General features: G+C 42.7%; 1 protein-coding gene across 3 annotated transcripts in view; it reads left to right on the forward strand.

The window, feature by feature from the left end:
* LOC147679746 (synergin gamma-like) overlaps positions 1-17526 on the forward strand; it is a 131311-nt gene that overhangs the window by 10136 nt on the left and 103649 nt on the right. For all 3 annotated transcript variants that reach the window (XM_086943305.1, XM_086943304.1, XM_086943306.1), the window contains exon 2: positions 16757-16807. In XM_086943305.1, the coding sequence (XP_086799431.1) occupies positions 16757-16807 (51 nt within the window). The remainder of the gene's footprint in view (positions 1-16756; positions 16808-17526) is intronic.

Here is a 17526-nt window from a genome sequence, read left to right on the forward strand (position 1 = left end):
TAGATATACAGGTAAATATACAGGTCGCACCTAAGGATGGGGAATGACAATATATGTATGTACGGATTTTCTACAATATCTTATTCACATCAGTTGGTCTCGCGGTCACCTCGACCCAGACCGTTCTACCCTAGGGCAGATCTGACACACAATTCGGTGTGTCTACACATGGGCCTGCAGAACCCAATGCTCCCTTTTCCAAACTGTTCGCAATCCTGCGAAACTACACGTTAGTTCGACCTCCTAACGCTCTCACTTACTCAAGCCACAATCCAGTGGGTATTAACACTGGTCTCCCACCCAGTGCTGTCACTAACGCCGCATATCAACGACGACCACATTCCTATGAACCATTATTTGGGGTATTATCTCAGTGGTCTACTTGGAATAGAACTACAATAATAACTTTGAATAGGGTTCCAGATTGTATAGTGTACTCCCTGCTCTTGACATCGAAGGTCCACCCACTCCCTCCTTATTCAATCACCATTTACCTGATCGGGATTTCTCATCCGTTCACCCAAACAGTTCCTGACTAGAAGTGCGGTTTACCAAGATTGAACATAAGCACCAGGTACACGATAATTCTATATGAATTAGGGTATTTATTAACAATAAACACAAATCACATTACTATGCGGCATAACTTTTGCAAAGAAAAAGGTAAAGATTAGAGTGCACAATCTATGAGCAATGGACGGACATCACCTGGTTAATATGAAATCTGGACTCGGCAGTCATCTAGGTTCCCTTCTCGTCTCTGTGTCCTGGCTCTCCTTGCAGTCACACCCCAGCCGTCACAAGTACACGTCTGCACCGCTAGGCTCAACCTCGTCTGCTTGCTTCCAGGGCACCGGAACCTTGCTGATTATTAGCTACCGTCTCTCTCTCTCTCTGTATCAGTGCGCTCCGCGCTACTTCTCGTTCAGTCTTTCTCAGAGAGTTTCGGTCTTAAATCTTTCTCGGACTTCAAAGATGGCGACTGTCCACCATAAGATGAATAATAGCGGAGATGCTAACGGCTAGATGCCGCCTACGGACTAACTGACAAACTGACTAACACCTTTGCTAATATCAAAGCCCGTTCCTTCATGGAAATTCACGGCCAGTAACCTGCCGCCCACCAAATTCTTGTACCTCCCCGTACCAAGGACACTTTCCCAGCCGGCCGGCCTGAAGTTGTGTCTTCGGAGTGGAGAAAAATACATTCCTTCGATAAGGGTCAGCCTGAACCGGTTCTCTCCAAGCGAACAACAGCTTGAAACTAAAACATTACACTTGACCTAGAAGGCCTTCTCAAGCTATCGGGCAAAAAGCAAAATGGAGTCTGTCTCGTTTAAGGCCTACGGAGCCCATAATATGCATAGCTCCATGAAAAACAGCTCAGCATGTTAGCAAATGAGCGAATCATGACTAATATTTATATATCTATCCCCTAACTTAAATTCATAAGCCTTACTCTAAGGAAAATAATACGAAAATGCCCTTATATATTTAAGACAGGGTCCCTGTCTATCGGCCTAATCCCTATGCTATGGGGGTGATAGGCTGGAGTCACTCTCCATCATTCTCCTTCTCCAAAGAGCTAGCAAAAAGACAGCCATAACATTACACCCCTTGACTCCAGTCTATTAACCACAAACTAAATGGAGCTAACGTCAGTAGACGAATAATATGAAACAAAATTAACTGATCTACGACCCTTACTAAGTCTAAGAAATTGTAGCAGGGAAGGGATACACTGAATAAAGCAACAAATAGCTATGAGGATACAAATAGTAAGAATAACCCCCCCTAAAATTTGTCGTATTAAATGCATGTCAGGGAGCCAGTTAAAAAGCCAGTCAAAGAAACCCTGATCTATATGTTCTCTAATTTCTGCAGTCAAGTCGTGGAGTTTGTTAATGTGGGATTGGATAGCTTTAGAATGGTCAGACAAATTAAAACAGCATAGACCTTCAAAATCAGAACATTCATGTCCATGTTTCAACAATAAGTAATCGATAGCCGCACGATTCTGCAAAATAGCTCTACGTTCACCTTGGGAGTCTAATAATAAATCTGATAAAACAGTAGACGTTTGATTAATCGATTTGACCATCCAGCACGCCATTTTGCCGATTGTTTTGGCATTATAAACGGCCAATGCAGGCACTCCAATAATAGAAAAAGCTAAACCAAGGTACTCCGATCTAGAATAGAGATGAACAGAGGAGTCACAATCTTCATGCAATGACATCGAATCACGTACAATACGGGAATGTGAAGTAGGATGTGAGGAGAACATTAGCAAACTTAATCTAGTGATGGCACATGGGCCACCAGAAATATTCGCGGGAATATAGGGCCAAGATGAATTCCCACAGGAAAAGAGCCATCCAGCTGGCAATAACATTGGACGATAATGGCTAGTGGCTACTACTAAACGTTTACAGGTCATATTATTCTTAACTGAAAGACATGAATCCGGAAGTCTCTTTGAACATAACAAGCGTTGATGAAATGAAAAGGTAGTAGCGGCTTGGAGCTTCAGCCGCAGGCACTCGGTAATAGCTTTAGGTTTGCAGGTCATTATGAAGCAAAGATCTCCAGGGTTAATATTAAAAGTAGTAATTCTGGAATTAATAGAGCTGCAAAGTCACCCAGAATAACATTAGGTCGGGCATTAGAAAAATTAAAAATATGGTGAAGCGTTTCAGTGGATGCAGGGACAGCTACCAGACAGGTCGCTAAAATGTCAGTAACGCTCTTCATGGGGGTAAGGCAAAAATGCGGAGAGTTCGTCACCCGCTTCGCGAGTGTGATCCAAAAGTTAGACGAAGCAGCCCACGCAGACCGCGGGGCTCGTATTATCCCATCAACCGGCGTCGGTAGATCCTCTCCTCTCCCGGCGTAGCAGGCCAAAAGGAGTCCAGCGCCGACACATCCTGCAGCAGCAATCCAAAGAATGATCTGGAAGAATACAAACACAGGCCTTAATCATTCTCGTAAATAACATTTATCAGCTGGGACAGCTTCCCAGCCATCTTTCCCTGGCTTCATCACCAAAACGGTGTTGTCATGACCGGTCGCAATAATATCAGCCTGTTCAGGAGGATTTTTAGGCGATTGCACCCATATTTTAGCTCCAGGAAGATCAGACGATCCGAAGCCTTTTTGTCCTCGCACAGTTAGCAACGTTGGAGCAGAGCCTTTTTTGATCTCACCACTGAAGACAGGCATAATCAGTAACTGAGCAACACGGTCAGACTTTTTGATGAACAAATCCGTCTCACTGCTATTAAGCAGGAGAATCTTAATCTCTCCCTGATAATCACTGTCAATCACTCCTCCGAGTACTTGTACACCTTTCAGGGCCAGGCCAGATCTAGGGGCAATTAATCCAAAACTACCGGCAGGTATAGAAACACCAATGCCAGTTTCAACAATGATTCGATCTTTTCCTGGAAATTGTGCATCATTTAATGCATGCAGGTCGAGGCCTGCAGAACCTGGGGTTGCTCTACATGGAGCCAAAGCACCGGGGGTAATTTCCCAATACATGACAGTGTTCGCTATAGAATTTGGTTTTGCATCAACATGTGGAGGAAACAAACGCATTAAAGGAGATTCAGCATGTAACAAAGGACGATTATTTAAAATTAACAAAGCTTGAAGTAGGACATCTCTCCACTGGCTGTAACGATCATCAGTCAACTTGCGCAACTGTTCTTTCAACAAGCCATTCATTCTCTCAATCAATCCTAAAGCTTGTGGATAATATGGAATATGAAACACCCAATCAATATTATTGTCCGTACAGAATTCCTGCACCAATCTTCCACGAAAGTGGGATGCATTGTCTGATTGAATCTGGAATGGGACACCATAATACAGAATAATGAGCTCCAGGGTTTTAATTGTGTTCACTTGGGTAGCGTTCTTGCAAGGGAAAGCGACCAAAAGGCCACTATAAGTATCAACCACTGTGCAAATATATTGACAATTCCTGCTCATAGGGAGCGGACCAATATAATCAATCTGCCAAATTTGGGCGGGCAATTTACCTCGATGTAAGTGGCCTCGAACAATCTGAGGCACCTCTTTTTTCCTAGAATGTTGGCAAATGGGACAATGTAGAATGACATCTTTAATTAAAGAAAAGGGAATATGAATTCCTCTATCGGCAGCCCACCTGCTAGTGGCTTTCTCTCCAAAATGTCCTGCTTTCTGATGGGCCCACTTCGCCAATCCCGCCAAATCAGAATCTTGCATGTCAACCACTGCCTCAGAAATTTTAGACTGTTCATCTGCAATATTATGAAAAAATTTGTCAAGGGAGTCAATTGGAGTATGAGCATCCACGTGAAAGATTGTTACAGTACTCTGCGGGAGCAGCTCCCAAATTTCTTGCCACAATTCTTTTCCCCACAATTCTTTCGAATGCAATTCCCAATTATGAGAATGCCACGTAGGTAACCACACCGCTAGTCCATTTGCAGTGGACCAGGAATCAGTGAAAATATGACATGTACCTGGTAGTTCCTGTTTCAAAACCTGGTAAACTGCATAGAGTTCAGCATATTGGCTACTCTTACCATCTCCAGTTGTACTCAACAATTTCTGTGTAATCGGGTTATATGAAACAGCTTTCCAATGTCTTTTGTCACCAATGAATTTCGCAGAACCATCCGTAAACCACACATGTTTTCTATCCTCCGCGGACAGATCATCAAATGATTTACCCCACTTCACGGGAGACTCCTGCACTACGGGAACCGAACACTCACTTTCAGCCTCATTGGAGGGCGCCTGCGCCACTCGCTCATGTAAAACCGCCACACCTTTCGGACCCACACGTGCCCTGTCCTGAATGTACCATTTCCATTTAATCACACTAGCCTCCTGAGCATGTCCAATTCGATGGGACTTAGGTGAACTCAAAACCCACTGCATAATGGGAATTTCAGGCCTCAAAATCACAGCATGGCCTAGGGTCAACTGCTCGGTATCCACCAGAGCCCAATAACAAGCGAGCAACTGTTTTTCAAAAGGTGAGTAACGCTCACCAGCCTCGGGTAACTTTTTGGTCCAAAAACCTAATGGCACTTTTTGTCTGCCCTGCTTTTGCCACAAACTCCAATTGGCATACAGGCCTTCCACGGACACATTCAAATCCACATCACCTTCACTCACGGGCCACAAATCCAAAGCATACTGAATAGCTTCTTTAGCCAAATTAAAAGCAGTCTGTTGAGGTTCACCCCATTCAAACGCATTCTTTTTACGAGTAACTCGATACAGTGGAGCCAAGATTTGACTCAAATGGGGAATATGCTGACGCCAAAATCCAAACAATCCAATAAAGCATTGCGCTTCTTTCCTGTTCCTGGGAACAGCAAAATCAAGAATTTTTCGTTTAACCTGTGGAATCACTTCTCTGTGACCCTCATGCCAATTAATTCCTAGAAATTTTACAGCTTGGGATGGAGTTTGTAATTTATCAGGATTAATTTCCCAGCCTTTCGCTCGCAAACAGTCAATGATTTGATCTAAATGGGACTGTACCTGGTCTTGCGTTTCACCTTGAATCAAAATGTCGTCAATATAATGACAAATCTGAACTTGTGGATTCGTGGGTACTTCAGACAAATGCTCCGCCACCAGCCGGTGACAGATTGTAGGACTATGTACATAGCCTTGAGGAAGACTCCGGAACGTCATTTGACGTCCATTCCATGTAAAACTGAACTGTTCCTGACATTCGGGGGCAATTGGTATTGAAAAGAACGCATTAGCAATATCAATGGAAGCATACCATGTACCTGGATGCTTTTGAATTCTCTGAATCAGTGTGACAATGTCAGGCACTGCAACAGTCAATTTAGGTGTATGTTTATTCAATTCTCGATAATCAACAGTCATGCGCCAAGAGTTGTCACTTTTGCGCACGGGCCAAACGGGATTATTCCAAGCAGATGTGACCGGAGTAATGACTCCTGCGTCAACCAAATCTTGAATCGTAGCGGTAATTTCTTCATGACCACATGGGATGCGATATTGCTTTTGAGAAATCACTTTCGTTGCTAAAGGTATTTTAATAGGTGGCATGCGTAAACGGCCAACCCGTACGGGTCTGGTCGAAATGTACTGTCGTGTACCAAATTGATAGTACCCATAATCCAAATGCAAAGTCATACCTTTCAAAATGTCAATTCCAATAATGTATTCCAAAAGTGGCACAACCAACACAGAGTATTCTCTACGAGGAATTCTACCAATTTTAATTTCGAGTGCAGTTTGAACCGCGGGTGTCTCTTTACCACCCAGACCGGTAATTGTAAAAGACTGTCCATTAAATTTTCTCGACTTACCATGAATTAAAGTGGCCTCCGCCCCAGTATCAACCAACGCTCGGGCCCTTTGGATATTACGATGTTTCCAAAAAATCTCAATATCTACATAGGGTCTGTAATCTCTGTGGGCCCACTTGCGTACCGGAGCTTGACCTATTTCCTAGTCATTTTTCCTGCGGTCTGTCAACCAAGACAAATCAGGGTAAATGTTCTCAGTTTTCTTTGGTATTAGAATGTCTTGTTCATATCCGTCTCCAGTACGAATCGGATTAGTGTCAGGTTCAAAAAGTTGTGAGTTGCGGTCAGGGAGTCTGTTACGATCCTCCCTATTTCTTACGTCAGGGGAATAACTCCTTGCATCTCGTCGTCTGCTAGAACCACGATCATCTCTTCCCCTCACACGATCATCCTCTCTCCCCCTCCCATCATGACGACGAGGGGATCCATCACGTTCATGGCGCCGATCATCACGGCGATCAGAATTTACACGTCGTCTCTCATCACCACTGTCATCCGAACCACGATCATACTCATTCTTTCGCACACGACGGGCACCCTCCTTTCGATCCAAACCACGCTTACGAAACATGTCCCATAAGCGATTATTAGGCTCGCCATCAATGTCTTCCCTTTTGACACCATCAGCAATGAGAGCAAGAAACATGTCACGTCTAGAGAACTTATAGTCCCCACCAGTACGACCCTCAGGTCGAGATTGTCTTTCAGGTTTAAACCATTCACCCAGCTCACCAAGCTGACGAACAGACTCAAGTACAACAGACAAAGGGTTGCCAGTTTGGTTAATCAATAATGTCATCATGACCTGCTTGTAAGCAACAGGAGAAGCACGGATTATGCGATTACGCACAGAAGATGTTAAAAGACCATCCAATAACTTGTCAGCAGTACTAAGGAAGATACACGTTTTCATGACTTCCTCTTTCAAACGTTGCGACGCATCGCGCAGAGTGTACCAAGGTTTTTCATCAGTAGGCCAATCAGATTCAGTTGGATATTTATGATTACAGCCGTCAGACGCAAGCTGGAGCAAAGAAATTTGACCAGCACCATTGTAATTCCGAAAATGATCCTGAATCGTAGAATCAGAACTCAAAGAGCAAAATCGTAAGCAATCCACAGCATCGAGCATAATACCGGCAGCGCCAAGCTCATAAAGACGCACCATCCAGGTAAGCAAGGCCTCACCAGGCCGTTGTCGAAATCGTTGCAGAATGTCACTAACCTCCTGCTGAGTAAAATCTTCAATACAATCAAGAGGTATACCACCCGGATTACCAGGGGCCTGTTGTAATTTTCGTCGAAAAATCGGGTGAGCGGAAACTGCGGGAAGAGCTTCCGAGGAAGCCCGCATCTTAGATTTAACAGCACAATCAGGGCAAGCTACGTCATCCGCACGGGAAGAACGAGCACGGTCACAATCGGGAGTCGAATCAATACATGAAGCAGATTTACAATCACGTCCGGAGCGAGAAGACTCGCGCTTGTCACCCTCCTCTGCCGAGGAGTCAGAAGTATGAGAATCCCAGATATTACCGTCCCACTCATCGGGGTTCCAATCCATTCCAGCTTTTGCTACAACCATACGCACTTTGCGGGAAGACACACGTCCACGACGATGTTTATATTTGTATCGTGCAATACGGACCGCAGCTCTTTCGGCAATGGTCTGATATGTTTCAAGTTTATCGGCAAGCAATTTATTTTGACAACGCAACAAAGTGTGCGCATTTTGCAACTCAACACACTGTCCTTCCGAATCTTTAAACTGTTTCTGTAGTTGAACAAACCTCTCATGCAATAGTCTGTATGCATTAAGAACAATCCACCCTCTGCGTCCTAAAATAGGAAGCTCATCACCCTTCACTACTGGCGCCTTCTGTAGGCACGAAACCACATCAGCAGGCTCCGCCTGCTCCAAGCATGAAGACCAATTTTCACTTAAACCAGTAGAATCAGCCCACTCACGGGCCAAAGCCTCGTAAGGCGTACATTCCCAGCCGGGAATCTGAATCGGTAACTTGAAAACCGACGATGATTTTTTCGCAAACATAATGACACAAAAAAAAAAAAAAAAATTATATACACAATTATAAACAAAATTTTATACGTACAAGCCGAGCGCAAACCAACAAGATTAAAACAATACAATGCACACAGGCTTCGTAAACAGTTCGTGACGCCAGATGTAATGGCTGGATTTTCTGTTTAGATGGGATCAGCCCCCAGGGGCCCCTATGACCCAGCCAAAACGTACTCACCTTCCCTCCTCAGATCGTATTCACAATGAGTAGATATACAGGTAAATATACAGGTCGCACCTAAGGATGGGGAATGACAATATATGTATGTACGGATTTTCTACAATATCTTATTCACATCAGTTGGTCTCGCGGTCACCTCGACCCAGACCGTTCTACCCTAGGGCAGATCTGACACACAATCCGGTGTGTCTACACATGGGCCTGCAGAACCCAATGCTCCCTTTTCCAAACTGTTCGCAATCCTGCGAAACTACACGTTAGTTCGACCTCCTAACGCTCTCACTTACTCAAGCCACAATCCAGTGGGTATTAACACTGGTCTCCCACCCAGTGCTGTCACTAACGCCGCATATCAACGACGACCACATTCCTATGAACCATTATTTGGGGTATTATCTCAGTGGTCTACTTGGAATAGAACTACAATAATAACTTTGAATAGGGTTCCAGATTGTATAGTGTACTCCCTGCTCTTGACATCGAAGGTCCACCCACTCCCTCCTTATTCAATCACCATTTACCTGATCGGGATTTCTCATCCGTTCACCCAAACAGTTCCTGACTAGAAGTGCGGTTTACCAAGATTGAACATAAGCACCAGGTACACGATAATTCTATATGAATTAGGGTATTTATTAACAATAAACACAAATCACATTACTATGCGGCATAACTTTTGCAAAGAAAAAGGTAAAGATTAGAGTGCACAATCTATGAGCAATGGACGGACATCACCTGGTTAATATGAAATCTGGACTCGGCAGTCATCTAGGTTCCCTTCTCGTCTCTGTGTCCTGGCTCTCCTTGCAGTCACACCCCAGCCGTCACAAGTACACGTCTGCACCGCTAGGCTCAACCTCGTCTGCTTGATTCCAGGGCACCGGAACCTTGCTGATTATTAGCAACCGTCTCTCTCTCTCTCTGTATCAGTGCGCTCCGCGCTACTTCTCGTTCAGTCTTTCTCAGAGAGTTTCGGTCTTAAATCTTTCTCGGACTTCAAAGATGGCGACTGTCCACCATAAGATGAATAATAGCGGAGATGCTAACGGCTAGATGCTGCCTACGGACTAACTGACAAACTGACTAACACCTTCGCTAATATCAAAGCCCGTTCCTTCATGGAAATTCACGGCCAGTAACCTGCCGCCCACCAAATTCTTGTACCTCCCCGTACCAAGGACACTTTCCCAGCCGGCCGGCCTGAAGTTGTGTCTTCGGAGTGGAGAAAAATACATTCCTTCGATAAGGGTCAGCCTGAACCGGTTCTCTCCAAGCGAACAACAGCTTGAAACTAAAACATTACACTTGACCTAGAAGGCCTTCTCAAGCTATCGGGCAAAAAGCAAAATGGAGTCTGTCTCGTTTAAGGCCTACGGAGCCCATAATATGCATAGCTCCATGAAAAACAGCTCAGCATGTTAGCAAATGAGCGAATCATGACTAATATTTATATATCTATCCCCTAACTTAAATTCATAAGCCTTACTCTAAGGAAAATAATACGAAAATGCCCTTATATATTTAAGACAGGGTCCCTGTCTATCGGCCTAATCCCTATGCTATGGGGGTGATAGGCTGGAGTCACTCTCCATCATTCTCCTTCTCCAAAGAGCTAGCAAAAAGACAGCCATAACAGATAGCTACCCCAATATTGGGGTAGGTCTGGTAACCCCACTTGCTATTACAATGGGATGGGAAGGCATTTTTTAGATGCAGGGCATTGACCTATGTCCGTTTGCGATCATCAGCCACGTCACTTTATAATCTTGCACTTGAAGTTGTGAAATGAGGTCTTTGCTAAATGCTTACTTAATTCTCTAAATGACTGGGTATCTTCGACAGAAATATTACCGCTTGAGCAGACCGGCTTTAGGAAACAACATGGTACCCTAGACAATCTTACCGCTCTCCAGGTTTTGACAGAAAAATATGACATTTTCCGAGGAGGATGTGTATATGGTGCTTTTATTGACTTCTCTACGGCTTTTGATAAGGTGGACATATCTTTGTTGTGGAGTAAGTTATTTGATCTAGGGATGCCCTCTAGTTTATTAAGGTTAGTTATTGCCCTGCATACAGACACTTGGTGCAGAGTATTAATGGGAGGCGAGAGAGGACTATCTAGGGTTATTCCCACGATTAATGGACTTAAACAGGGTTGCTTATTGGCTCCTCTGCTGTTCTCTTTATACATAGCTGACCTCCCCCAGGCTTTATTATTATCCAGTAATGGCATTGCTCCAGTTTTAGGGGGAACTTCAATAGTGTGCCTAATGTATGCGGATGATATTTTAATTTTGGACCTTACCCCAAAAGCTTTGAATGGTCGTCTACACGCCCTGAACACCTACGCGGAGGCCCATTTTCTAAAAATAATGTTTCAAAAAGCAAAATAATATGTTTCCTGGGAAGGAGAAAATCCAAATATGACAATTTCTACTGGTCTGTTGGGGGCGAAAGACTAGAAGTAGTCAAATCTTATCCTTTCCTTGGAAAGATTGTCACGAGTAGTTTAAGGGACACAGCCCATATCGAGAACAATAGCAGGAAAGCTCTTGCTCAAGGGAAGAGCCTTGTTTCTCTTTATAAGGCGACAGGTAGAAGGCACTTCTCTATATTGCTCGAGGTATTCCGAGCAAAAATCCCCGCATCCCTTATGTATGGGTTAGAAACAGTAGATATGGCAAGTTGGTATTTTTTGGATTCCACTGAAGGAAAAATATTACGTAACCTCACCTCTGTAAATACTGCGAATTCCACATCCTCTCTGAGACAGGAATTCGGTTTGCGTAGTTCCTGGGCTCAGGCAGTTGCGAGTGTGGTACGTTGGGTTTTTAACATAGCTGAGGGAATGCCGGGTACGCTGAGGCATCTTATAAAAAATGAGCTGTTGGGTACATTTAATGCTTATTCTTTAATTGTAAGGAATTTTCGACAGGCAGTTACATTAATACAGTTGGATGAATTAGGTCTTTTTTCACTATCCGCGGACCAACTAAAGTCGGTTTTAAAGTCGGATTCCTGGGAGCTGGGTTACAGAGTAGATAGAGGGGCAAGTAAATTGAAGAGAGGGATGTTCCCTACCAGTAGTTTTTGTCAAATGAAAAAACCTCAGCCATACATATCCTGGAATCTCCCCCATGGAGTTCGGCGATTTACCCTTTTGCTAAGGCATAATTTACTCCCTTTAAATTGTCTTTTGTCTAAATGGTACGGCCGTTCCGACATTTGCGATTTTTGTAATTCCAATTCCCAGGATGTGTATCATGTCATTTTTGTCTGTCCGGCACTTATGGTATTTAGACGTAAATGGTTAAGACCTATGTGCTTCCAAATGGGTATCCTTACAGCCTCCGATTTTATTGAAGCAATGTTTAACCCTCCAAATGAAATGTTTATTTTTAAATTGTTTAATTATTTTAAATGTTTTCTGCCGTTATATTGATAGATTGATATCATGTATTTTTCTATGGTATTTTGAGCAACATTTTTCTATTGTTTTTTACTGTTTGCTTGAATTATTATGTGGACCTCAATTGAGTTCCGTTATCATAAATAAATAAACTTGAACCTTGAAATGACCAAAAACACAGACTTTGCCAAAATTCTCACAATCACATGGAGCAACTTTGGTTTTGCTGTTGTACAATGGTTTAGTTTTATTTTATACTTCTGCTCTTCTTTTGGTGTACTGTTGCTTCTTTTCCTTCTTTTTTACTTCTTTCAATCAATATGTCAGTGGCGGCTCCTCCGCTAAGGTGAAGGAGCATCAACCCACTGCTGCTGTGCAGCAGTAAAAGAAAGGAAAAATAAAGTGGTAACGCAATGTTATTATCATTTTATTCTTCCCTGCTGCAGCAGCATGAGGGAGGGGCTGCTCTCCTGACAGAGCAGGGAGGAGTGGTTGGCACACTAAAGTGTGCATTATGCTTTGATCGGCATTACAGCCTGGGTGGAGAACACGCACAGGATCCCAGTCCCCGTCTGAGTGCCAAACCACGGCACTCAGACCAATCACAGCGCTGCATTGCAGCTTCCTGTTCGGCGGTAAGGATGTGGGACAGAGCGGCAAGGAGGTAAGGGAATTCTTCTTTTTTTACAATTATACCAACTTAACCCCTCGCCTGTCCTCCCCAGATCTATGCTGGCCACCACTGCATTATGCCTCCTTACTTCATCGTCTTCATTTTTTACCCACTCACATACCCTTATATCATTCCACTTGATTATTTTATTTTCAGTGACTCACCCCACTCCACCCTCCATGGGAAATGTTTTCCACTCTTTTGTTTTTCTCATCCCCCCTCAATTGACTTCTCCCATTCACTGCTACTTTCTTATTACATCTTTATATCAACATTTTAAAACTATGCTTGTTGGCATACTCTAATCATCTTTTTTAATAGGAAGGCTGTGACTGGTAGACTGAAGAATATTGCAACTACGTTTCTCAATAAATCCATCTTCCATTCTTTTTTATGATCCGTCCAACTTCTAATCTACAATAAGAAATAGAACTACAGAGAAAGAGCAGGTTTTGAGCCCGCTTTCTTCTGCCGTTGTCTTTCAGATGTTTTTCATGGTTGGCCTTGCTTGAATGGGCTGTCTATCTAGGCCATGGTATTTTGAGGATGGATTCCTTGCCTCATTTGTGTTCCCATTAGCTTTTAGTGATTGGGCCACCAAGCAGTCCTTTTGTTACACTGCAGCAGTGGTGGATCCTCCACTAAGGCGGAGGAGCTTCAACCCACTGCTTTTAGCAGTGAAATAAAGGATACATAAAATGATAATAACTTAAAGTTACTATTATCTTATTTTTCCTGCTGTTGCAGCTTTGCATGGTAGGGAGCGGCTGCTTCGATGACAGAGGAGCAGGGGAGGAGTGGTTCGCCCCCTCCTAAGTGTGCACATTGCCCTCTTGGGCCGGCCAACCCGCCATGTGCACCTTTCATGTTCTCCACCCAGGCTGCATTACTGCCTCAGTGGAGAGCATGCCCAGGCTCCCAATCCCCGTCTGAGCGCTGAACCATGGAGCTCATACCAATCACAACGCTGCATTGCATAGTTGTTATTGTTCAAGGGAGCCTGGGTGTGCTTCCTGTTCGGCTGGGAGAGAAGACACAGGAGAGGCGCGGCAAAAGGTATGTCTTTCTTCTTCATATATTTTTTTTTTTTTGTACAATCCTTACCCCCACCACCACCCCTGATCCGTGCCGGCGGCCAGAGGCTGCTGCTGTAAAGTTTAGCTTAAGACCAAATGTGTGATAGATATATTTATGATACAACAACATGATGATTGCTGATTTATGGCTTTTTTCGCAAGCACAGCTATGTGACTGCCTTAGACCCTCATTAAGGCACAGTGCATGTTCATTTGTTTGACTTTGCTGCCATATTAACATGGTGGATTTATCACTTTTGTGTCCAAAAAGTAAAGATGTACCAATAAATACACTTAAAGAGGGAATGCAAATACTGTCAGTTTGTCAAAGTATTTCCTATGCAACATTTAGCTGTTATGCCTATTACGTTCATCTGTTACAATGAAAATCCAATTTTATGAATCCCTTAATAATTTTTGGGGGTTTCAGCTTAATTTTGATAATGCAGTCTCTTCAGGAAAGGGATTCTTCTCCCAGCTTCCATATTGTTGTAGCCGAAGATGTTGATTCTCTATTGAATTTTCTTTCTAGAATAACTGGTAGCAACACACAACAGGAGCCTAAATATTACCAAAGACGTCCCTTAATAAGAAGTGTGGCTCAGGGGTTAGAGGCGGCAGACCCGGAAGCTGAGATCGGTCCTGGACCAGGGTTCAATTCCCCGCCTCGCCGGGTCTTGGACTCAAAAATTCCACGGACTCGATAATTCTCGTTCCGGTGCCTAATTCTCGTTCTGGTGCCTACTCAACTCACGGGTTCACACTCTGCTACTCTGGGCAATACCTTGCTTAATCTCCACTACGGCCCCTCGCGGCGGGATGCCTGGCTTTCACCTTGTGGATACCCTGCTGGGGTTATCTCACAGGGGAATACCGGGACGGGTTCCCAAGGCAAGCGCCTTGATGCCTTCGGGTGATACGTGCGCTATATAAATCGCAGTACATTTACATTTACACATTTACATAAAAAAACAGACCTATTGGCTTTGCCAATGCATTTTAGGGTTGTCACAATTTTTTGTGTTGCTTTACTTGATTTTCCCCTGTCGATTTGACATTTCAGTACAGGTCTGTAGGTTTTTAATGCCCACGCAATTTTTTTTTTATTGATTGCTTAACTTTTCGTTTGCTCAACTATTCATCAAGTACTATTCATCACTCGGTTTAAACGTGTTTTTGGCAACTTGTATTTTTTTTTCTAAATTGCTATTTTCCCTATTCCAAATACAGACCTTGCACAAGAAGCCACACCGGGAAACTTTAGTAAACAATTGAAACAAAGCAGAAACACATCTGCTAATGACGCAATCTGATATTCAAATCATTGATATGTTTAGGTTTGATTTTAATGGGGCTTTAGCACCATTCATGTAAAATCTATTGAGTATTTAAAACGGGAGTTGGGTCTGGTATGCAAAATTCCAGACGTTTTATTTATTTTTTGTCTAGGAATGAAACTGATGCAATTGGCTGTGCTCCGATTAATATGGGGTCACCTCCTGACACTGGAGTGTGATGACAATTAAAAATGAAATTGAAAAGTTCCTAGAGGGGCTGCTAGCTGTCAAAATAGACCTATCCCCTACACTTTTAATAATTGGGTGTGACGCTAGACTGGGTTTAAGCACAGAATCCGAGGCACTTGTTTTTATAGCAACAGCTGTTCTTAGAATCTTAATTGCTGCCGCATGGAAGGATGCTGAGGCCCCAACCTTCCAAATGTGGATGTGCAGGATGCTCGGGATTCATAACATCGAGTCAGAGCTATACGCTTTAAAGGGTGCGAAATCCAGGGAAATGGGGTTAAGGATTTGGGCGCCAGTGGCATCGTGGAGACAGCTAAAAAGTGGGGGCCCATAACATCTAAAACATTTAACGAAGCCATTACTAGCGTATTTTATTTTTATTTTTTTCTACCCCATGTTATGCCAGCTGAGTCTTTTACTATTACTATGTCTATTTATCTTCGTGTCTGTATATTTATAATCTTGTATTAATACTTACTGTTTTGTATAGAGTACATTATATTGTCATGAACTTTCAATAATAAATAAAAAAAAAAAAAAAAGGAGTGTGATGTTCACCAAGTGTCATTTTCAAAGTCTCCAAGATGGACCAGGAATTCACTGTTGAAATCCCACATGACCTTCCTAAAAAAGTGCATTTTCAAATTTTAGAAAACCTTTCCTGTAAGAGGCCTGCTCTGTCTCTTAATGAAGTCATTAATTTCACACTTGGGTCATCTTTTTAGGTGTGGCTTGACAGTACATCTTTTTCTAAATCCCATTGTTACCAGGTGAGTATTTCTTTCTCACCTCATGCTATTGGCTGTTTGAGGTATCTTTCTACCTCCTATGGAGTGCTTGTATTGCAATTCATGAGGGAGTATTTTACATCTCAAAAGTACACTGAATCATTTCACATTATTAATAATTTATTTCTTATATGCATTCAATATAGAAAACTATTCTGGTTTCATTTGCTTTCTTTTATACTGCAACTGGCTCATTGAAGTTATAATCCTGAATCATGTCTGAGCCACACACACAGACATCCTGTCTAGAGCAATGTAAACACCATTTACAATGCTGGCTCTTCTGACAGGAGAATGAAGATGGCCAATAGTCACGCAAGATTCAGAAATCTGGATGATTCTGATATCTGTAAAATAGATGTTTTCGTGTCACAACAAGGTGTCAACCTCATTTATGTTCCACAACAAAGTAGAGGTTTTTAGCTATTGCATCCATGGTGAAGTAATGTAGAGCAATTGAGAAGTGCAGAGTAAATAAATGATAAAACATTGCAGAAATATCTTTTAAAATGTATGTACTAGTTTTGCGTGGACATAACTGCTCTACATTATTTATATGCATGTTATCTAATTTTATCTGTGGTTTCTTATATGGCTTATCTGATAAACTGAACCATGAGCAATGTTTGCATATCTTTAAATATGATTTTTTTCTGATATTTAGATGGAATCTGAGGTTGAAAAGATGAAAACGTGTTTGGAAAATATTCATAAGGTAAAAATAAGTATATTTTTAGTTGCCACTACTTCTCCTCAGGTTGATCTAAGAAAGTTTTCATTGCTGCAGTAGTCTGCTTAGAATCATGATAATCTAAGACTGAACCTATTACCACACAGTACTCCAAACATGGCCTCGTAAATCTTATTAACCTCCTCATTACACAAAGTAATCTGCATCTCATGGAGAGGAGATCCCTCTGGCAGTCAGAACGTAACTGGAAACAGTACTCATCAGCAGCCCATCTAAAAGTGCTCTGTCAGTCCAGTAACGCCTACATAGGAAAATCCTCAACGCAAGAATTCTTCAGAACAGAACTGGAGAACGCCAAGAACAGACCACGCAAGCTAGTTGACCTGGTCAAACATCAATCTAACAAACTGGCTAAAACCTAAAAAAAAAACTTAAATCTCTAATATCATGCAAGGAATTTACCTCCTTCTTCTGTGACAAAATCACTGCCCTAGAAAACGAACTCCATTCTGCAACGCACTTCCAAACTATGCCTGCTTTAACTCTTCTCTCCGCACTGCCCTCCCACACTTCATCCAAAAACCTAGCGCACTGGTCCAACTTTAAAGTCTATGACAAACACTTTGTCTCGAAAATTCTTTCTTCCTTAAACCCGAACAAGCACTACAATGATCCTCTCCCTTCTAACTGCCTAGCCGCCATCTCTCAGGTGATCATCCCTTCTTGGACTGCAATAATCAATG

Source organism: Lissotriton vulgaris, chromosome 11 (assembly GCF_964263255.1).
Source record: "Lissotriton vulgaris chromosome 11, aLisVul1.2, whole genome shotgun sequence".
In the NCBI taxonomy this organism is placed as follows: Eukaryota; Metazoa; Chordata; class Amphibia; order Caudata; family Salamandridae; genus Lissotriton; species Lissotriton vulgaris.